At 37.5% G+C, this 24,206-nt stretch overlaps 1 protein-coding gene across 2 annotated transcripts; it reads left to right on the top strand.

Moving 5' to 3' along the window:
• Nucleotides 1-4,092: 4,092 nt before the first annotated feature.
• LOC692858 (ADP-ribosylation factor-like protein) lies at nucleotides 4,093-23,981 on the top strand. Of its 2 annotated transcripts, XM_062674833.1 has the most exons (9): nucleotides 4,093-4,312; nucleotides 5,059-5,139; nucleotides 5,714-5,787; nucleotides 6,774-6,935; nucleotides 7,794-7,906; nucleotides 18,500-18,662; nucleotides 19,270-19,489; nucleotides 21,129-21,803; nucleotides 23,157-23,981. In XM_062674833.1, the coding sequence occupies exons 1-9, from the start codon at nucleotides 4,190-4,192 to the stop codon at nucleotides 23,526-23,528; spliced, it is 1,983 nt and encodes a 660-aa protein (XP_062530817.1). In that variant the 5' UTR covers nucleotides 4,093-4,189; the 3' UTR covers nucleotides 23,529-23,981.
• Nucleotides 23,982-24,206: the final 225 nt, after the last annotated feature.

Below are 24,206 nucleotides of genomic sequence, written 5' to 3'. Positions count from 1 at the left end.
ACCACAACCACTATGACGTGACTCGTGTCGCGCCGTAGCCCGGCTGCCGATCTGTCTCTTATATTATTGTAACCAATTTAAGTTTTCAGGTTACCTTTGTAGTTTGCAAATAATTTATTGCCTATCAAGGTTTTGTTGACGTGATTTTTGGACTTTCAGACCTGGACATGGCTTAAGCTTCAGTAACGCAGCGAGATGAAATGCATTCCGCGTTGTGTATTATTATTGCCTAGTAAAACTTATCCTTGAAGTTCAAGGATAAGTTTAATTAACCTTTCCGCTTCAAGTTGAAGCGGAAAGGTTAATGTAAGGACAATCTGTATAAATTGCGTTTTGATGCGACGACGGTCAGTGGTAAGATGATAAAAAAGATCATCTCAAATAATTTCTTAGAGCATTCCGGAACGTACGGTATGAAGCTCGAAGAAAAGTTTTGCCCTTAGAAATAAGGTGGCACTCTACAAAACTTGCATACACCCCGTTATGACCTATGCAAGCGTAGTGTTTGTTCGCTCACGCGGCCCGCACTAACTTCAAATCATTACAAGTTATTCAATCCCGTTTTTGCAGAATAGCCGTTGGAGCTCCGTGGTACGTCAGAAACGTCGACCTCCATGACGACCTGGACTTAGAGTCCATCAGTAAGTATCTTCAGTCGGCGTCGATGCGCCACATCGATAAAGGCACGACACGAGAACCCTCTCATCGTGGCCGCCGGAAACTACATTCCCGATCCTACGGACCAAATGGTAAACAGTCGTCATCGCCCTAAGCACGTCATTTCGGATCCTCCCAATCCACTAAAGGTGCTTTTAGGTACCTCAAGCATCGGTCATCGTTCTCGTCGAACCCGTCGCTTGTGATGTACGGCTCGACGAGTAAATTAACCCTCAGACACAGCCCACTGAGTTTCTCGCCGGATCTTCTCAGTGGGTCGCGTTTCCGATCCGGTGGTAGATTCTGCGAAGCACTGCTCTTGCTAGGGTCAGTGTTAGCAACTCTCCGGTTTGAGCCCCGTGAGCTCACCTACACACGTTAGGGTGAAGCTGAAATAGCCTCTCAAGGCTATCAGCATAGGAAGGAAAAAAAAAAAAAAAAAAAACGACCGATTTTGCGTCCAGCGAGTGCCCCCACCACCGCGAACGTCGTGCAGATAGACAGTGAATAACGCTGACGTACGTCAGAGCGGTCCTACGTCGTGCGTGCTTGATCGTGTGTAGACTTGCTGTACAGCAAATTTAACATTTAGAGCTTGCTTCGAGAGGAGACTGCACGTCAAAATGGATCGTGAAACACTTTCAAGATTTATTGAAAGATATAAGTTCCACATGTTTGTGGAATGTCTCAAGCGCAGACTATATGAATAAACAAAAAATAATAAACGTATTACAATTTTTTAGGTCCATTTTAGGGGAAGCTGCAAGGATTGATAGCGTGCGTAAAAAATGATATTAATTATTTGAGTATACTCTGCACGTTTAAAAAAATCATCCAAAACCTCTTGCTATTTTTTGCCTCTCTTCTGCTGCTGCAGCTGACAACATCAGCAGGACTCCCATTTTTGGCGTTTTGATAAAACAGCTGGCATTTTAAATAAATTAAAACTCTCTCATTTAATTCGTTCGATTTATACTGTTCGCGCTTGCGGCCTTGAGCTGACGTACAGCCGTGATGGATCGTGAATAAAGCGCTAAATGCATCGTGCATCGTGCATGGCCTTGGCGGGACGTACAGCAAGATGGATCGTGAATAAGGCGCTTTTTTTCTTTGAATTGTCAAAGCACACGTAGGTACTTCCTTTAATTATAAGATACGGGGAATCCCCGCGAGTCAGTATAGACAGTTTTGCCAGTTCAATCGGTCCAAATTTGTAGTTGCGATAAAAATATGAAATGGTTCAAATATTTTTATTATTTATTGTGATATTTTGCCGCCCTCTAAAAAGTGCCGCCTGGGGCGGGCCGCCTCCCCACCACGCTACGTCACTGCGTCGGAGCCCCATGGTTCGTCAGGTACATCGACTGCACGACGACCTGGACCTAGAGTCCATCAGTAAGTATCTCCAGTCGGTATCAATACGCCACTTCGATAATGCGGCACGGCACGAGAATCCTCTCATCGTGGCCGCCAGGAACTACATAGCCAATCTTGCGGATCAAAAGGTAAACAGTCGAAGTCGTCCAAAACACGTCATTTCGGATCCTCCCGATCCACTAACGGTGCCTTTAGGTACCCCAATAAAGAAAGGTCAATTGTTATTTGTCAACAACTTGTTGTTGCTTGAACGACATAAGTTTAAAACATAATAATATAATCCAAACAATACGGTTTTTAATCAATGACACGCTTATTTCCTACTCTCATCGATGTTTACGGCCGTCATGCGAAAAATACTTTAAGCTCCCATATAACGGGCCTAGTTATGCATAGGTACCTATTATAAATTGGGAACGCACATCGCCGGATTTTGGTTTATTATTATTCTATAAATTTTACTTTTTATATCACCTTTTTTTAGTTCCTGTGGCAAGAAATAATCACCAACCACTGCTACCGGATTTCGTAATCAAAACAAATATTTACACAGTCAAGTTAAATTAACAATTTCCGACGCTTTTCTGATATTTTAGTTTTTTTTATTACTAGTCAGTACACTCTTATTTAATTTTGAAGAATTGAAGAAAACTTGAAATTGAATTTCGTGCAAGACAACTAGTTCTTCTTCTCAGTCGGTTCGCTCTTTTCAGAGCAGCCATGGTCGTTCTAAAATATTTTTACAAACTCAGGGCTGTGGTTCATCTGGTGTAAGCTAGGCTTTTACACAAACGTAAAAGCCCCCATCCAACTTGAGACATGATAATAATAATAATACTAACAAATATGTATTCCAAACATAAAAAAAAAAAACATGAGGACATGAGGTCAAAGTCTTAATTGTTATTGTATTACTCTACAATCTGGATCGTGAGATTGTTTTGCGGTAGGAATAGTCAGGATGGTGGGGGCTTATACGCTCCACTACCAAAAAAATCTGCATCAATCTGTCGTCAAACTGCAATACCTACATGAACGGAGTCTCCAAAAGCAGACTTGGGACCTGCCGAAGTCGAACACAGGGCTATAGTTATTCGTTTAATGGGATGGAAGGTAATCGAGGGCCTTTCAAGCTTCGCCAGCTTATGTGGGTAGCACGGTTCAGCCAGGAGGAGTTATATTTGTTTACAGTAGTCCGAGTACCTGCGAAGGAGGCCCTACAGCTCGCGAAACAGTTCCGGGAAGGAACTCACCGGGCTGATGATATGTGCTAGATTTTAGAAGAAAGAAGAAGCTGAACTCTTCGATGAGTTCGACTAGTACGGATACTAGTGTGATGCCTGATCCTGGCATCAGAGCTGTAAGCGTCTAAAAATAGTGTGTCGATCCGTAAGTGTGTGTATCGGGCGTCAATGGTGACTGGCATTTGCATGAGCTGGATTAAGGCTGTCAGGATACAAGCTGATAAGGGGTTTGGGGAGAGGGTTTCTCCTTGTGTTTATATTTATATAATAAATAATTATATGAGTATCATAATATTTTTTTGAAGTGAAACTTCTTTAGGCGCTTGGGGGTAAAATTTTTACAGAACGTCACGCAGGTATGCAACGGAAGTGACATCAAACTACTATTGAAATTAAGTACTTGTCAAATGTCAGTAGTAGTAGTTGTTGTTGTATTTTTCCAACTGGAAAGGCGAATGTATCATACCATACAAAATAATTAAGTTATTTAAATTGATTATCAGAAATCAGAAGAAAATGCTACTTTAAACGCAATAGAAAAATTTCATATACAGTTTTTTCTTTTCTCTTCACTCTTTATTTAATCTGAAACCTACTTAAACCTTCCGTACTGACACCTAAAACTTACTATTTACGCTTATGTCTGGAAAGTGATGAGCTAATCATCAAATATTTACTGGCCTTTTAAGATTTTAAAATAGGTGTTCATAAGTATGCACGTTTTTTAACGTTTAATTGCACGTTTAAATGAAAAGATCTTGCCTTTGTGATGCATTAGTATTAGCAAAACGCCGTTTGAAAGTTTTGAACTGTCAAACGTCAATGCAAAGTCAATCACAGCAGATTTTCAGAAGAGGCGTAAATTTTTTGGAAAAGTAATTTCGATTGAATTTGGATTTTAATCATTCAAAATGCTTGCTTTAATCAATCGCATCTTAGATTGGATTAAAAGCTTGTTTTGGAAGGAGGAAATGGAGCTTACACTGGTGGGCTTGCAGTATTCGGGCAAAACAACTTTTGTTAACGTCATTGCTGTAAGTGTAATCTGAAAACAATATTTCTTTTGTTGATTAATCTTCATTATTTGTTTTTATTTTTATCTGCCGAGCAAAAGTCGCACTTTGTTTTTAATGATCAAATTTAAAATTTTCGCAAAATAATCGATGACTTTTTGCATGTCGCTGGTATATAATATCGAGTAATTTGTTCATTAGCTCATTAAACTACCCGTATGCTTTGATAGATTAGCACCACGGATAAATGAAAATATTTTTATCGGTTTTTGTTCTCAAACTGTATGTACATGGTATGTTGCTTAGGTAGGTTTATGTACATATTAATTTAAAAAACCTTAATTAAAAGTTGGTTTTTATTTAATAAAACAGAACATAAAAATTTAACTCTTCAAAATGTAGATTTTGAAATGTAACTAAGTAAATGGAGCTTCCATTTATAAAAAAATCCCAAAGTGACTTCTAATAATTCTTTTTTTATTTATGTTAATGCTACCTGTTTGAAATGTTTTGAATAGCAACCCAAAAAAGTCATTCTGATTATAACTGCACAGTTTTTATACATTTTTGTATTTTTTTTGTTTATTTGTTGATGTTAATGGATGGATTGAACAAAAAACATTTATCAAATATCATTACTGTTCACTTGTAACTTTTAAAAACCGCCACGGCTGTGTTAGCTGTGTAGTGGCACATATATTTTTTAAATACAAATATTTATTTGTATTTAAAAGTAATGTTGTATTGATTTCAAATTTTTTTAACAGTCAGGCCAGTTTAGTGAAGACATGATTCCAACAGTCGGTTTCAACATGCGCAAAGTAACCAAAGGAAACGTAACAATCAAGGTAAACATTATCAGTCTCAGTTTATTATAAACATTATCAGTCTCAGGTTTTACAGTACAACGGCTGCCCCACCCTTTCAACCGAAATGCATTAGTGCTTCACTGCAGAAATAGGCAGAGCGGTGGTACCTACCCATGCGGAGTCACAAAACTATACTGAGATCTTAGAACTTATATTTCAAGGTGGGTGGCGCATTTACGTTGTAAAGGTCTATGGGCTCCAGTAACCACTTAACACCAGGTGGGCTGTGAGCTCGTCCACCAATCTAAGCAATAAAAAAAAACATCTACAACAGACAAGTAGTAACCAAAGCTGAGGGAGCTTGTATGTCGTACAATATGTCATATTCTCTGCCTTAAATTCCAAATTCAAAGAGTGAAAGAGTCATAAACACTTGATGTAGTGAAGTTTTAATCTGAAATTAATTGGGTCACAATTTTTTTCAGCTTCAAATACCTTCGTACTAAGGTTTGAGGAGCAGTTCTCTGGCTAAATAAGCTATGCCACCTTTAGTGATCTTTATGTGATTTTACTCATAATCTTAAAAATAATATTTAAACTATATTTTTTTTAGGTATGGGATATTGGTGGCCAACCAAGATTCCGTTCAATGTGGGAGCGTTATTGCAGAGGGGTCAATGCTATTGTGTACGTAAACTATTATGGCAAATTTATATTTAATTTAATTTAATATTGTTATTTATTGATGTGTGGTGTGAACTTTATTGTATTCTAGCAAACTTCTAGAATTTTCTTAAAGGATCTTAATGCTAGGTAAGGTATTCTTGAATTTTGTCAATTGTACCTAAAAACAATCTACATTCTGGTCCAAATCTTAGAAAATTTTTGCATGAAATATGCATAGTTGTTTTTTTTGCCTTTGTAGGCAGATGAGCTTGCGGCCCACCTGATGATAAGTGGTTACCATCGCTCACGGACGTCAGCAGACAGAGTCAAGGTGCTGCCTACCATAACAATGTGGTGTTATTGGCCTTTCAACATCATTTAGCATCATGTTGTGCCTAACTTATAAATAATAATGAAAACGATGTATATGGTTAGATAATTTCACCAATCTTTAGACCAGTGGCCCATTGATATCATAACCATTCTGCTATCTTGATACATGAAGGTAAAGCTTCAATTGTATTGGAATAACTGTAAGCCCTTAAACTGGGATTGTCCGACGGAACAATAGTGGTACTAACCCAAGGAGATTTTCAATGAGGCTAACTACCAGAGTTCTTCATGTTCTAATAGTGCAGCAGTGCAGACTAGTGTAAGGGTAACATAACCAGAACACAGATTAACGAACAACAAATTTATATCAGTTAATAAATAAGAATTTGAGACAGATTTTGTACTAACCGTCGCTCTGCAAACACCAGCATTGCCGCGACTAAAGACAGCAATAGTTTAGACTGTTTAGAGTGAGAGCGCATGATCGCCGCCGTCATTTTAGATTCGTTTCTTTATTGGCGCGGCTTATATATAAAATCTTAAGCCAGCTCAAGCTCAATTTTCTTGGTTTTACCCTAAGAAAAACCATTGAAAATTTGTGTTGGATTTGGAAAGGGTCTCGATCCCGCCCCAATCTACCTACGGTAGTATTAGTTTGTCGGTTTATCTAACAGGTACATGGTGGACGCGGCCGACCCTGATAAGATCGAGGCGTCGCGTAACGAGCTTCACAGCCTGCTGGAGAAGCAGCAGCTCACCGGCATCCCCGTGCTGGTGCTCGGCAACAAGCGCGATCTGCCACAAGCTCTCGACGAACATGGACTCATTGAAAGAATGTAAGTGTTCATATTTTTTTAAAAGGATTTTATGACCTGGTAGCAATGACTTTTAAGTCGTGTCGTATTTTAATTTCTATTCTTATTTTTATGTAAACTGTTAATATGGAGTGAAATGAAAAGAAGATTAATTTGAGACATTAATGAACTGAGATGAAATATAGTGTTAGTAAAATGGTGGTCATTTATTGAGATTTTTTCAGTGGAGTTTTTGGAGGATCCCAAGAAATTACGTCCAGCGGCTTTGTTTCATTTTCCAACATTTGTGCACTTTCACAGATATTAAACAGTTAATAAACCACCGTTATTACATTTTACATTTAAACCTGAAGAAACACTAAATAGACAAAATAAAACAAATCACACAACTTCACTCCTCGCGTTCCCGCCAAAAAGTCTAAGTGTTCAGCGGTGGGCAATTCTACTTAATACTGTTCTTCTTCTGCAACCTTTATTTATTCCAACGCAGCTGCTCTGACTTATGTCACATTGCTCTGAAAATCTGCGTCGGAACATGTTTTTTTTCCCTACCTATGCTGATAGCCTTGAGAGGCTATTTCAGCTTCACCCTAACGTGTGTAGGTGAGCTCACGGGGCTCAAACCGGAGTGTTGCTAACACTGACCCTAGCAAGAGCAGTGCTTCGCAGAATCTACCACCAAATCCGAAACGCGACCCACTGAAAAGATCCGGCGAGAAACTCAGTGGGCTGTGTCTATGGGTTAATTCGCTCGTCGAGCCCTTCGTCGCAAGCGACGGGTTCGGCGAGGACGTTGACCGGTGCTTGTGGTGCCTAAAAGCACCGTTAATGGATCGGGGCATGACGATGATAATCAACAATTGACGTTTCTAATTTAAGGAACCTGTCAGCGATCCAGGACCGCGAGATTTGCTGTTATTCCATATCGTGCAAGGAGAAAGACAACATCGACATAACTCTCCAGTGGCTGATCGCGCACAGTAAGTCTGGTAGCGCGCATTAACTCGGTACGGATTACATTAGCAAGATTCTGTTGTATTAACCACGCGTATATGGAATTAATCGCCACCAAGCTCTGTTTGATTACTTTAATTATTGTTTATAAATTAACTAATGAATGCCAATTTAACTAGTTCAATGTAATAGGTGTTTTTTTTGTTTACAATTTAAATGAAAATATTGTTAAACCAATCATGGATGATTTTGACTGCTCGCTCCACAAGAAATTCCATTGAGCAGAAAGACGTAGCAATAAAATATAATTCTGGCGACGTTAAATTTCTCATATTTCGTTTATAAACAGTAATCATCGAGATGAGTTCAGTTTTTGTTTTATCGATATCCTTTATCGATACTGATCACGCATAAATATCGATCACAACGTGATCACTAGGGGCCGTAACGAAATTCAACATTTGATAGTTAAAATTAATTAGATGAGACGATTTAATTAGCCTAATTAATAATATTTTTGAATGAGCAATACAGGCTACATATAGGTAGATGATTTTCAAATTTCACGAAATAAATTTTGTCGACAAGGTAATTAATTTATTCACATTAATAATAATAATTGACAGTAAAATATTTAAGAATCACCTCCCAATTTGTTAGTTCTTTAAATTGTAATTCATTTCATTCCATTAGCATCGTTTTATTTGGGTACCGCTGTGCAATGATGCATCAACGATCTCTGATATTTTAAACTTGATTTTCCGACTACAAAAACGGGGGAGTAACTCAATTCGTCGGTGTTCCTTTATTTCGATAGGCAAGTTTAAAACTATATATATGCGTCACAGCCCGATTAATCGTCAGAGAGTAAGTTTATCGATATACAAAACAGGCGAGGGGCATATCAGTTTTTTGGTCAAACATTAAAACTGAATTCGCATTATTTACGCGGCCAGTTCGTAGCCTCTCCCTACGTTTGTTTAATTCAGTATCTGAAGCACCTCTGGCGGTGATGGATCAATGAGCAATCTCAGATTTCACTATTCATTAAATGATGATCATGATAATCAATATCGCTTGGCGTTGGAAACGAAAATAATTAAAAAATGTTTTTTTTTTTTCATAATTAATTAATTGAACGTGTAGAACAATTAATCGGCTGTTATAGGTACTAAAAAAAAAAAAACAAATACAACTCGCTCGCGTGTCATAATATCAAATTTCTTTAGATAATGAACTGTGATAGCACACAATAATGATTTCCAATAATCTTTTCTAATTTTAATTGCAATAAAATACGTTTTACAAATTTTGTATTTAATCACAAGTCATTTCGATGTTTTGAAGTTTACGAAAATTACGTTAAAAGATTCCGTCACACATTCACAATTCATAAAGCCAGAGCCGCAAATGGCAATTAAAAAAAAACGAATTGACCGCTATAATTGACTAACGTTAAGACCGGATTACACGTGAACATTATGCAATTCAGTATGACGCATCATTGCATAACGATAGGTACCTAAATACGTCATTAATTGGTTCTCTCTATATTGTAAATTATCGAAAATATATTTGTGGATCTTCTTGATGATATGCCAAATACGTTTTGGCGTTTTTCGAGATACTAGCTAGTAGCTTAAAGAAGATATCATGTTTGATGTGGTTAAGAATTATTTTTACGCAATTCAAGTTAATCCTTCTGTAATGAGATTTCGTCTATAAATAATAATGACCATTGCCGGTTTGGATTACATTGCGCGGTGATTATTTCAGTTTGTCTCTTGTGGAATTCTGACCTGAAGACCAATTAAAAACGTATTTTTCATTAAACATTTTTTTAAAGTATTGACTGTTTAGAATTGTTAATAAAACGGTTTAAGTGCTTATTTAAAATATTATAATGAAATTGATGCGGCCAGTTAAACGTTTAAATTAGAACAATTTCACATTCATGGATAATTTTAAGTTACAGAATTTAGTTTTTGCGTAAAAGTTTTTTTTTTGTACGAGTATGTAAAGTCAACAGTACATCAACCTTAGGCCATCAGAAACAACACTCGGGAACATATCAGTTTAGTTTCCATAATATATACCTAAACAATCAGGTTGCTGTACTGTTGAAGCTTATAACTGAGTCGTCTATTATCAAAGGTGGCAATCTGTACATTTGGACAAAAAATTTTTATTGATATGTCAATACAGATTTATTTCAATATAATCGTCTCCTTCAAAGAATACGGTTCAAAACCTGCATTAAATAAAGGTTAATAGTTAACCTGTTATTTATCTAAGATGTCGTTCCGAAGAGTTTTGTGTCTGCCAATGGAATACAAAGTCAATAATTCGTTTTTCTGATTTACCAATCATTGTCCAAAAGTCAGATTGCCGCCTTTGATAATAGTCGACTCAACTATGCTAGGAAATATTTACAACTGAATAGTGTTATAATAATTATTATTATTACTAATATACGTATCTCATATTATTGCGTATGTTAGCTAAAATGCCTACAGTGAGACTAATTTTGTTTAATAATAAGTAATAAAATTAATATAAAAAAAAATAAAAAACTATATATTATAATCGTTTAAGAGTTGATAGCTGTTATTTCAATTATTAATTTTAAATAAATAAAACATATACATATATAAATAAAACATTATGTACATGCATAGAGCAAAATTAGACTCACCGGGTTATTTCTGTTTATAAATTAGAAGTCACTAGGTGCATTATTAATGAAAAAAAAAAACATAATTTAATAAAATTGTATGTATATTTGCTTAGACTGCACATAATGTTTGTTACAAGAAAAAAAATCAATTGAAGTATAGTTATTGTATTATAAGAATTTAGGCTGTGGCATTACAAGATTGACCGGACTTCAAAGTTATCGGTGTCAGGAATTGGAAGGAGAAAGCCTTGAACAGAGCAGTCTGGAGAGACATACTGGGCCAGGCTAAGACCCACCCTGGGCTGTAAGGCCTAATATAATGATGATTACAAGATCGAGTTCTTGTTGGGATTTTAATGCTGAAATATTATGGTTTTGTTTTAGACAGTACCAAAGTGTCGGTTCGAAAACTTCGTCAAGAGAGTCTAATTCAGATTGTTTTAAAGTTTTGCCTTTAACTGAATTATACACATTACTATTGAACTGGTTCTTGCCACGTTTTCACATTTCTCAGTCTACCCCTTTCTAGCAACAGCGACTAGATATTGGGAACTTAAGAAAAGTTTAATGTCGTTGTTAAACTCCATTCAATAATAATGTGTATATTATTGAATGGGCTTTTGGATAATTTTATTGCGATTGTTTCTGAATCTTCTAATCAAAGTATATGATATTTAACACTAAACATACCATAACACGGTCAAATGACCCATTTTAAACTTTTGCATTGAAAATGCACGTGTATTACCTTATTGCCTTTGCACATTTGACTTCACGACTTTTCTTACCAGTTAATCTACAGTTATGATACAATTTTTGTTTGTTTTGTTTATTTTGAGTAATACTTGTCGTATACCGTTAACTACCCGCTATGATAGAAATAGGTACCAGTAAGTGTTGGTATGATTAGTGTGAAATGTAATTTATGGTTTTCCAAAACGAACAGAAATACCGAAACTGTTTTTACTGGTTCTGTACCACATTCCGCCACGAAGATTTCAGTAGGATTCAGAGGCATGTTGTACAAACTCGTATTTTCCGCCTACCCTCAAATTTCGATGACACGCTCAATCTTGTAGTGCTTTAGACGCGAAAACGATTAAGATAAAAAGAACGTTTTTTTTATTTAGTATTTGTGTTAAAATGAAAAGTGTAGAGATTTTAAGATTAAAAAAAATTCTCAAGTAATGCTACCTTAAACTAGAATGCTAATGATGATGTTATTGGCACGATTGTTATTGATGGGTTGACTTTGTTGAGGGACATGACCATCCAAGACTCTTCAACCGGCTCTTACGTGAGGGGACACCTAGCGTGCGACTGTAGCTATTCTGTTGACTTACTATTCTATTCGGAAGATAAGATACGTTTTGTAGACGTGTCAATATCAGCCAATTAAATAAACTCCATATTCGTTCTCAATTTTGTTAACTTCATTTAACTTAACTGAGCAGTGATTTTAATGTTTTGTTATCCACTCAAACTTGAAACTTGACTTTTTCTCATAATACGCTTATGATAATTAGGTAAAAGAAATCGTGAATTTTCAATATTCGTTTTAAAAAATAATGAAATAGAAGAAAAAATGTGTTTATAACGATAATATAATATAACATAATATAATATAACACGAAACAAATTAAAAAGAAATATTTGTACGAATAAAATAATTCAGTTGTATATTGGATCAGATTATAATTAACTTGGACAATCAGCTTGTGATTGAAAAATCAACCTTATCTCAAAAGGAACGAGAGCTATTTCCGTTTAGATTCTGATAAAGAATTATATTTTTCGAGAAGCCAAACACGGATTCCACTAGGCTTTGAACTTCAAAGTAATAAAAGTATACTAGATGATGATTTTTTTTTGATAACGCCATCTTGTGTCTTTAAAGCGGTTAGTTGCCCTCAATTAAGAAAAATAGTACTATTATTCGCCAATAGATGTCGGGAAGAGTTGATTATTGAAAACAAGAATAAAACAACATTTTCTGAAAATAAATCGTAGCTAGATCGATTTATCGCCCCCGAAATCCCCTGTATACTAAATTTAATGGAAATCGTTGGAGCCATTTCCGAGATTCAGATTATATATATATACAAGAATTCCTCGTTGAAAGGTATAAGAGAAGATACTGTCAGTGAGAATATGGTCGTAATGTTTCGACGAATGCTTCAGCCCACCAAGGATCCTGCGAATTCCATTGAGTTGGAATAGTCGGTCGAGTTCACGTTACTCTCAATAATTCGTGTCAGACATTACCATAAGTTTGCGTACATCAAGCCCGGGATTAATTTACGCTTAACACGAATCACAAAGTTATTAAAATTACTATAAAAATGATTATTAAAAGAAAAATAGTTTTTTTTTTTTGTTTACGTACTTAATCTTTTTCTATTTTTACACATTTTATATATCGTCTTCTTGTATTAAAACTGTATAATCTCAAAACTTACAAATTTTACAGGAGAGTGTTTTAAAGGTTTAACATGTGATATTTTTAATGTTAATCATCTTTGCAACATTTATTTTTTATTTTTTACCACTTACATTATCTGTCTTTTAAAGTAAGATAAAATTATGTATTTTTTTTTTTTCTCCACCTTATCCCACTATGTGGGGTCGGCACAGCTAATTTTTCTCTTCCATTCTCTTCTATCAGCCGTCATCTCAACACTCACTCCTCTCTCTCTCATATCGTCATTCACACACTCCATCCATGTCTTCTTCGGTCGACCTCTTCCCCCTCTACCTTGCACTACCATTTCCATACATCTCCTAGTCACATGTATTAATTTTTATTATTAATTTTGTTAATAGTAGTCAAAATATAGGTAAACTAAAACTAAACTACGCTCTTTTGACAGTATTAATGAGAAAATTACTGGTGATACCAAATGATTGCACATATTAACTCAATTTCGAATACTTTAGGAAATTGTACGCTTTTAATGCGAAAAGACGATATCGCTTTTAATACAGTATGAGTTCTGCGAATAAAGGAGAATACGGTTGGCAGTGGAAGGGTTAGAAGTCACCACTGCGGATAGTGTTTACCATTAACTCCCGACCCTACGAGCGGGAGGTCCTGATTATCTTTTGTTTTCTTCGATTAGCGGTCTGTTGCCGTCGTTAAGCGGTCTACATAGAAACCCAATGAGCGATAGAAAGCTTCCCAATGAATTTAATAGCTTACACTTGTTATTCTCTTGTTCAAAATCAAGTCTCTAATCATTTTGGCTATTTCCTGATTGAGATAGAAGACCGCGCAGAGCGAGGATCGTATAGCTCTGCTTAAAATGTTCGGTGAAAATCCGAAATAAAAATCAATTTCGTTTTTTTTTTTCAGAATACTTTATCACGAAAGATTTAACCAACCGCTTTTCCTCGCTTTATCATACAAATAAAAAATTTTTTTTTATAATAAGTATATATTGACAATTAATGATGGACCAGATTCCTGTAGGCTTTTAAGAACTTTTATCTAAATTCGAAGGTTTAATTAAAAAGGTCGTAATCTTGAGTCCATTATCCATTTACTCTTTTCAGTTTTCCTGACGTCTCATTGAACTTATCACTGGATGCTGTTAGCTTAAACTTCTCTCGTAAACCTTAGTACCATATTAACAATAATACTTACCTCAACAGCAGCAAGGTTCTTTTTGTTGGTCATAAAGTTTTTTCTCAAATATTTTTCGTTTCAATTGTTTAGGTTTTATTTATTTTTATAATAAAATCTTTATTGTAATAAGGTAGCATTCCAAAGAACATGCTCGAGGCGTAAGCTCATGTATTTTTCGTTAGAAAATTTCGTAACACTCATAAACATTTTGTTCTTTTTATAATGGTGCGTTTGTATATTTACGGCTGTAAAATAATTCTCTATATAGAATAAAATTTCGAAGTAAAAATCTTTTTATTTCTTCTCGATGAGTGGAGTTTTCATGCATTTCGGCGAATTTGTTAAAGTACAAAATATACCCCGAGAACGGATTCAGCAAAACTCAGTAACATATAGTAAGCGTACGGTGCATGGTCTAGGCGGCTGGCCGATCCTTTGGCTGATCGTAGGACCGTCGAGGCGATTCGCCCGGTCCTTGTGGATTGGATGAATCGTGACAGAGGACGCCTCACTTTCCGGCTCACCCAGGTGCTCACTGGGCATGGTTGCTTCGGTGAGTTCCTGCACCGGATCACAGCCAGGCTGACGGCAGAGTGCCACCATTCTGGTTGCGACTTGGACATGGCGGAGCACACGCTCGTTCCCTGCCCCGCATAGGAGGGGTGGCGCCGTGCCCTCGTCGCAAAAATAGGAAATGACTTGTCGTTGCCGAGTGTTGTGGCATCGATGCTCGATAACGACATGTTGTGGAAGGCGATGCTCGACTTCTGTGAGTGCACCATCTCGCAGAAGGCGGCGGCAGGGCGCGTGAGAGACGCACTAGCCCGCCGCCGTCGAGCGGGGGCCAGGGAGGCGGATCTTGCCCTAGCCTTGGCCCTCTAAGTGTTTCGGGTCCCCTTCATATGTCGGTCTGGGGCCCGGCGAAGGGGGCCTAAGAAGACGACGTGCGAGCTGCTCTGCACGCGTTTTACGCAAGAGCATCCGGGTTATGGAAGGCCGGCTATCCTCGACCCACGCTGGTTCTGACCCAGCGGGGTATTCCGTAGGATAATTAACTCTAACCGGCGCCATCTAGGCGGGCTTCGGACAGCCTGCCGACCGAGAGGGTTGGTGGTCGTGGCGCCGACGACCGCCGGTCCGGCGTCCCGAGGGGGAGGGTGATGGGAGAGATGTGCTCCACACTAAACGCTTCACTCTCCCCCCTTTGCCTTTTCATGAGTTCTGTCTCATGAGAGGCTCGGACGTGGGTTGCTGAGCGACAGGAGGTTTTAGTCGGTTTACCCCGCCCGCCATCCCCAGTGGAGGGTGGGAGTCCGGCGATATCCTCCTGACCAAAAAAAAAGCGTACGGTAAGTTTGTTCAAGATTATTATTGCTTTTATTGAAAGATGGGTAAATGCGCTCGGCCTATTACTATAGTTTTTTAACGTTCTCGATAGCGTAAAAGTTAGCCCAATTTTGTATGCAGTTGGAATAGCGCCCCTAGCGGCAAACGTAGGCAAACGATCCCATTTCATACAAATATGAGCTAATTTTTACGCTATCGAAAACGGTAAAAAACTCGCACTAAGAACACAGATTGCATCTGATGGGTGACACACACTTTAGAACATATTATAAACACGAATGAAGAAGAAAGTGTACTGATTTCATGATTTTAACCGAATAACAATTAATAAATCTCTCAGATTTTACAGATCACAAAAATTCTACACTAACTAGTGACAGTAGTGACTGCGGTGTGATTATGGAAGGTAGAGGTAAGGAGAACCGTCTTTATGTGTGAAAAAGTGTCCGTTAAAATCTGCTAAATAATGGTGGCGCTACAGTAGCAACCGGGTAAATTTTATATTTTATATAAATATTTTGGACTATTTTTTACTTACATTTTTTGCCTCTCTGGCTCTCTAATAAGCGTGCGGTTAAATGGAATAGATACAAATGCAACAGGTTTATTGAAAGTGCCAACGCCAACGCCCTGTAACACAGATGCGTCCGTATGCACACCCTGCACCATAATAAGGTTATTACACAATTCAGACGCTACTGAATTCAGTGAAGTGTAATAGCATTAAGTAAGTTAGTCTACTGAATTCAGTAGCAAGGATGGTTTCTGACTGACTGAATCATTTAGAAGCCTAATTAGAAACGCATTTAGGAAGGTGTAATCGCATTTAGTTACTGATGGCTTCAGTCGGCCCATAGTTCTCCGTGCGTGAGGACGTTTTAGTTTGTTTCTTGCTTCCGAATAAAAAGTATTAATTTCGGTCGCCTTTATTTAATGTGCCAGACATTTACAAATAGCCCGACATGTTTCAGGGATATTTTTTGTCATGAGGGGTTGGGATATTGAAGAACTAAATTTTAAATCTTGATACGAATTTCCTGTTGCAAGAAATCTTAATGTTACAACTAATCTTTCTTTTGGACTTATACTATCGTAGAATTAGATATGTAATAGTTATATAATAGATATATAATAGACTATCGTAGGATAGTATCTTGCTTTTGAATAAACGGTGTCACAAGGTTTAATATTAGGTCAAACGAGATCGGATCCATTTATAAATAATTTCTGAAGTCTGCTTCTAAATCACTCATAATGTTCATAAATCACTCATAATGTGCATATTTGCTAACATTCCGCACAGCAATAAATATTTCTTCACCGATATTCTTGTTTTTATTTTTTTTGGTTTTGAGAAATTGATACAAAACAAAAACAAAAAAAAATGTTGTTGTTTAACAATACTGGGGTCTCCTCTTACGCACACGACACGTCTTACTTCGTCGCGTTTAAACTGACAATTGATTCAGTAACTGAATTTAGAACAGTGTAATCAGAAGCTTCTAAATTTGCTTCTGAATTCAGACGACTAAATTCAGCTAAATGTAATAAGTCTTTAAGCCAAGCTATCCCTAGCCAACAGTGATGTTACTCAAAATAGTTGTCTTTCTGGGCTACGTTTTCTTTGCCTTACTAGTTGAATTGAATGCACTAATGATATCTATGGTACGGGACGGAACCGAAAACAATATTTTGAAGTGCAACAAATAACAATCCGTACAGCATTACCACACGCTCCAATTTGATCTGGCAATTGGAATCGAATTTTGGTCTTGTACAGTACAACCATAGATAATATTCTCAAATATGAAGTGTATTATCCATATTTATGAACAACCTGTGCTTAAGGCCAGGCAAATTTTAGGGACTTTACCTTAGGCATTGCTGATTGCACTGCCTCAGCTTCCGTGGCTAATTTCGCTGATGTACTATAAATACGGAGCTTACAATCCTTTACCTACCCCAATCACGATGTACGACCAGCCCATACCGTGGGCCCCGAAGGTCAAATATTTAGGCGTCACCCTCGACAGTAGGATGACATTCCGCCCCCACATCAAGACGGTACGCGATCGTGCCGCCTTCATCCTAGGACGTCTCTACCCGATGATATGTAGGCGAAGTAAAATGTCCCTTAGAAATAAGGTGACACTCTACAAAACTTGCATACGCCCCGTCATGACCTATGCAAGTGTAGTGTTCGCTCACGCGGCCCGCATACACTTAAAATCCTTTCAAATCATTCAATCCCGTTTTTGCAGGATAGCCGTCGGAGCCCCGTGGTTCGTCAGGAACGTCGACCTCCATGACGACCTGGACTTAGAGTCCATCAGTAAGTATCTTCAGTCGGCGTCCATGCGCCACTTCGATAAAGCGGCACGACACGAGAACCCTCTCATCGTGGCCGCCGGTAACTACATTCCCGATCCTGCGGACAGAATGGAAAGCAGTCGACGTCGCCCAAAACACGTCATCTCGGATCCTCCCGATCCACTAACGGTGCTTTTAGGTACTTCAAGCACCGGTCACCGTTCTCGTCGAACCCGTCGCTTGCGACGAAGGGCTCGACGAGTAAATTAACTCTCAGACACAGCCCACTGAGTTTCTCGCCGGATCTTCTCAGTGGGTCGCGTTTCCGATCCGGTGGTAGATTCTGCGAAGCACGACTCTTGCTAGGGTTCGTGTTAGCAACATCGTCAGGTTTGAGCCCCGTGAGCTCACCTACTAAAGTTAGGCTACGCTGAAATAGCCGCTAGGGCTATCAGCTTAGGTAGGATAAAAAAAAAAAAAAAAAAAAAAAAAAAAAAAAAAAAAAAAAAAAAAAAAAAAAAAAAAAAAAAAAAAAAAAAAAAAAAAAAACTTTACCTACGCCATTTACTCCAAAAATTCAAGTGATTAGGTGAATAGTGATAGATGATAACGTTATCCGTTATTGAATAATTCTTAATTATTTGAAAGATTTTTTACGCTAACTACGTTTTTAATGCGAAATGAATAACCCAAATCAAAATACGAATAATACTGAATCGTTGCTCCGATCTTTCATCAACATTTTGGGAGCAATATTATCAACCTCATCACAACCGCAGCGTCCGCAAGAACAACCAACGCAAAAAGAAAAAACGGGCTTCAATAGAAGCAGCAGGTAAATACAAGCTAATTCGACTTTCGACTCGTAACATAAGAGCTTTGAGAGACTTCAGAGGATTCACAAAAAAAATTGATTGAAAGATTGTTCGTGTCTGGTCTTGGCAGCTAATCTATTTGATTTTCCCCTATTTTACAGCCGAGATCTCTAATTTGTAACTTTGTTTTCATACATTCAGTAAGAGTTTCCATACTAAACCATGATATATTTTGAAAAAAAAAAGTCATTTTAAGAAATTTTTGTTTTTGTGTGTCAAAGATATTTAGTGACATAAACATAGGTAATTAAAACAATTTTCATGGTTTCTTGTCACTTTTTAATTGCCATTATTTCCAACATTTGAAATACTGCATTCTTCACACATTTCATTTCAAATACTTTCGTTTCACATGCAACTAGGTTTTAATTATGAATTTTAGTTCATAATTTCCATTTTTATTACTCTATTGACTCTACAAATTAAAGATATAATTTAGTAGAAGCAGAAAACACTTTTTTTACAATAGAATGTTTAAGTCAATCAAATTTTAATAAAAAAAAGTATTGTTAACGGTAACATATTATAATTGTATAAGAATATTTAAATTGCCTTTTTTTTCAATAGGGCTCCAGAGTCGAAATGCAAAGAAGGGATTAGCGACAAAGTACCCTACAATCCAAAAATTACTAATTTAGAGTCTCTGCTAGCAGACATATCAGTGAGATATATACAACTCAAGGAAAGTGATTTTGAACTACATTACAAAGTGCTAGATACAATATTCCAAAATCTTCACAAGAAAATGAAAGAAATAGATCCATACTACAACAGATATTCGAGCACGGTGTGTATTTTTTTTTAATAGCATTAATGAGCAGATCATCTCACGACTCAATTGTTGTCAAGTGCTTCTTGGAATCTAAAGATTATTTCACAAGCAAAATAATAAGAAATAACATTCACAACTGTAGTTTTACCTCTAATGAATGCGGGATATCATCCTTGCTAGTCCTAATAGTTTTAAATTTTGTTTCTTTAGTGCTATGACACCTCAAACAAGGTTTTTAAAGTACTTTACAGTAGCTAACAGCTTGGATGTGTCCCTGACACTATTAATGTCTATGTACAACAGTACCAGGCGGGCTGTATGCTTGTTATGTAATGGAATAAATAATAAAATTTTCATGCAGCTTAACTACCAAGAATGCTTACTTTAATTTCAAAAACATTGCTATAATTTCACATTCTTGTGTCTGGGAAACCCATTTTACTGTCTTTTACATCATGGTAAATATACTGCCTCTGGCTACTAAATACGGGGCCAAATTTTCTATTGTGTGAAAGAATGGTTGTTCCATTGATTAAACTGAAATGTTTGCAGCAGGTAGTGGCTTGGTTGTGCTTCTGGCGTTGATGATGTCCATTAGGGACAGCTTTTATAATCAAGGCCTGATTTTGATCTTTCTAAAAACCTAACTATTATATTTCTATATGTAAAACAATTAAATTTTTGTGCAGATATTTAAGGCTGTCCACTTGAAATAACGACTTAGTAGAGGCCCATAGACATCATCACAAACTCCATATTGCCTAGTGTAATCACTTTTTCCAGGAAAACAATTGTAAGATAATGTCTTGTACTTCAATATGTTGTTATTTATTGTATTATTGTGGCTGTTAGATGTGGAAATATTTTTTTTTTTTATATTCCAAAGCTTGAGTGGCGAATTGCGGATCTCTACTAATGCTATTCACAAAATTAAACAAATACTTGTAGTTTTCATAAGTTCATTCATTTCGTTGACCGGCAATGTAACTCGAAACGCGTTCTCACGAGGTCGTTAATCCCGTGCGTCAGTTGATATTCGGTCGCGTTTTGCATACTATATAATAAAATCTAGCAAAACATATAATTATAATACGAATACGATATTTTTAGTGCTGCGAATCATAAACATATTTGTTATGCTTAGTATATGCATCATCATTTTCAATATACGTGCATATTAAAGAGCAGTGGCGGATTTGCAGTCGCCCTAGGCCCCAAGCCATCGGCCGCCCCTTTCTCAATAAACAAACAAACAAGCAAGCAAGCAAGCAAACAGGCGAAACTAATAAAAGCGTGTTAAAAACAGAAGAGTATTTAAGGACGCGGTATAGATTGCACCATGCAGTGCAGCCCGCCCGCCATACGTTATAATAAGTTTCTTGACACGATTGGGGCTGCCCCTAAACCTGTGTGCTTAGCGCTATAGCTAGCATAAAAGCTAACCCAATTTTGTATGCAGTTGGAACAGCGCCCCTAGCAGCAAACGTAGGCAAACGATCCTATTCCATACAAATATGAGCTAACTTTTACGCTATCGAGAACGTTAAAAAACTCGCACTAAGCACAGTGGCAGCCCAAGGTCCGGGCCTACGGGGCCTGTCGGTAAATCCGCCACTGTTAAAGAGTAATGTTGAAGGTAAATATCGCATTTCAGGTACATCATGCCGGGAGTCACTACGACAATGTGCGTATAAACAAACCCGATGAATTCGACATGGTTATCGAAATAGGTGTGCCTCTTTGCTTCCACGAGAAAACAAATAATCGAAACGAGAGCGATATAAAATTTGAACCCAGACATGCCGGCTATGTTCAACTGAAAATGGGCCCTCAGTTCCAAAACCTACCGATGAGGGACGGAGTCGATTGGCAGATCAACAAAACCGCTTATCTGTGGAAAGACGAATCCAATTTTTTGTTATCCACCAAATTTTTGGATTGGTTTAAAAGCGTAGTCAAAAGGGCCCTCAACAAGTTCGATACAGAAAACGGCCAGTCTGTATACAACGTGAGAGGCGTTAAGTACGTCATAGCCCATTCTCAGTCCGGTCCTGCGGAGACGCTGATCATTACGAATAAATCGAAAGGATTTAGCTTAAGCGTGGACTTGGTGCCGGCGCTGAAGTTTCCAGAAAATCGATGGCCGATCACGAAGCAGTACCGGCAAATACCCCCGAATTGCCGCAAAGGTACCTGGCAGCTTGTCGGAAAACCGAATAAGGAGGCCGCCAACAAAACCGACGAAGTCCGGTCGTGGCGCATATCCATGCAGAACCAGGAGAGGCTCTTGATGCACAAGACCAATAATCTGCGACCAGCCTTGCGACTGGTGAGGATTTTTTAATCTTCTTTTTTTAAAGTGTAACTATATTACATCGTCTCAAACTTTTTCGTCTGTGTGTTGCATGTCGCGTGATGGTCGGCCGCGGAGTAGGGATAAAGTGAAAGGCGCTCGTCAGAGCAGCCAAGGCCAATATGGCGGCGCCTATAGTTCGCAGCATCTGTCCGTGTAGTGTATAGACTTATTTGTGCCAGTGCTCTACGCTATTTTGTTTGTTTTTGTCAGTGTCTAATGTAAATGTTGTTAGTCAGAGTTAAATGTCTATAATGTGAAAAAAGTTTCACTTTTACCGTGGTTTCATAAAACCACACAATCCTTTTTTTAGGCTTACTACTACATTAATACGCTTTCAACAACCCGATGTATGATTACACAACTGATAAATGAATTGCATTCATTCAATGAATGTAAACAAATACTGGGTTTGTTTAAATATTAATCTTATCTTAAGCTAACAGGAAAGAGCATTGACGGGATCTAAGGAAACCGCGCCGTGAATTGCCACCTTTTTTGATATCATGATAATTTATTTATTTTTTGTTTTATTGCTTGTGTGGGTAGTTAAGCTCACGGCCAACCTGGTGTTAAGTGGTTTCCGAAGATATCAGTAGTTTGAGACATGAGTTCTACAGTGTTGTAAACACACAAAACTACTCAGGATATGGTTTAGATAAAATATAATCTGAAACTTCAAATTGCACGTAATCTCAAAACCACAACTTTATACAGCAAGGGCGAGCAACCTTTTTAATCAACGGGCCAATTTAAATATATATTTTTTTGGCGGGCGGCATATAGATAACTCTTATTAATAATTTATTATACTTTATTTATTAAAAACAAACAAGAAGAGAACAGAATAACGAATTGATGGGAGAAAGTACATAAAATAAATTTAATTTTAAAAATGCTTGGCGGGCCGCGTTTTGCTCATCCTTAGTATACAGTTTTACTCGCATTTTAATTATATACACTTCTACAGACTTAGTCACTTTTGTATTTAATAGTTTTTTTATTGCTTAGATGGGTGGACGAGCTCACGGCCCACCTGGTGTTAAGTGGTTACTGGAGCCCATATACATCTACAACGTAAATGCGCCACCCACCTTGAGATACAAGTTCTAAGATCTCAGTATAGTTACAACGGCTGCCCCACCCTTCAGACCGAAACGCGTTACTGCTTCACGGCAGAAATAGGCAGGGTGGTGGTACCTACCCGCGCGGACTCACAAGAGTTCCTACCACCAGTAATTACGCAAAATTAAATTAAATTCTATCAGATTTCTAATTATTATGCAGCTTTATTGTAATGATTGATTGATTGATCGGTTTTATTTACAGATGAAGAAGTTGAGAGACGCGCAAGGCATGAACGCGATCGCCAGTTACTTCATCAAAACATTGTTTCTGTTTGAAATAGTCAAAGTTGACGACATCACGTTTTGGAGCAAGAACAGTCCTTCGAAACTGTTCAAGTTGATGGTGTCTCGCCTGCACGAGGTCCTCGTTAGCGGGAAACTCCCTTATTTCTGGAACCGAGAGCACAATCTCCTTTGGAACGTCAGACGCAATGTACTGAACAGTTACGCGGCGAAGTTGAAGCCCTTAATCGCGATCCTGCAGCAGCCGGATGACTATCTTCTGGTAGCGGGCTATCTCTTAACGAATTCGGAGCTAAAGGAATATAAGGAGAAGATTCTCTCACGACTTTGAGAGCGATCGTGCTTTAGGAGGAGACGAGAGACTATGAGACTTATGTTTTTTTTTTTTATTGCGTAGGTGGGTGGACGAGCTCACAGCCCACCTGGCGTTAGGTTACTGGAGCCCATAGACATCTACAACGTAAATGCGCCACTCACCTTGAGATATAAGTTCTAAGGTCTCACGTATAGTTACAAGGGCTGCCCCGCCTTTCAAGCCGAAACGCGTTACTGCTTCACGGCAGAAATAAGCGGGGTGGTGGTACCTACCCGTGCGGACTCGCAAGAGGTCCTGCCACCAGTAAAAATTGTCACAATATATTGTTTGCTGCGTGACTATTTTGATTTTCATAATGTTTTATTTTTCTCGTTTGTTATGAAAATGTTATTTCTTATTGATACAGTGAATTTATCTGTTATCTGATGCATTTATTTTAATAAACTTTATATACATAGTGTAATCGTTTATTTGTGTATAATTTTTGCGTCCTACAGATATTTCCCGAAATAACACAAAATATCATTCGGATATAAAACAAAATTAGGAAGAATTTAGTTCTTATTATTTTAAAAGGGATAACTTCTAAATAACATTTACAGTATTATTTAAAACCATTTTGTTAATTTAAATGTTTAAATAAATATTATTTAAGTTTGTAATTGAGCAGACTGCTCACTTGATGCTAAGCGG

This window comes from Bombyx mori, chromosome 22 (assembly GCF_030269925.1).
Source record: "Bombyx mori chromosome 22, ASM3026992v2".
NCBI classification, from domain to species: domain Eukaryota; kingdom Metazoa; phylum Arthropoda; class Insecta; order Lepidoptera; family Bombycidae; genus Bombyx; species Bombyx mori.
This window is presented reverse-complemented; position numbering and strand designations above follow the sequence as displayed.

Coding starts and splice junctions, on each gene's coding strand:
- LOC692858 (XM_062674833.1), top strand. CDS start 4,190: ATGCTTGCTTTAATCAATCGCATCTTAGATTGGATTAAAAGCTTGTTT. Junction 18,663..19,269: donor GGCTTCAATAGAAGCAGCAG/GTAAATACAAGC, acceptor TTTTTTCAATAG/GGCTCCAGAGTCGAAATGCA. Junction 19,490..21,128: donor ACAACAGATATTCGAGCACG/GTGTGTATTTTT, acceptor ATCGCATTTCAG/GTACATCATGCCGGGAGTCA.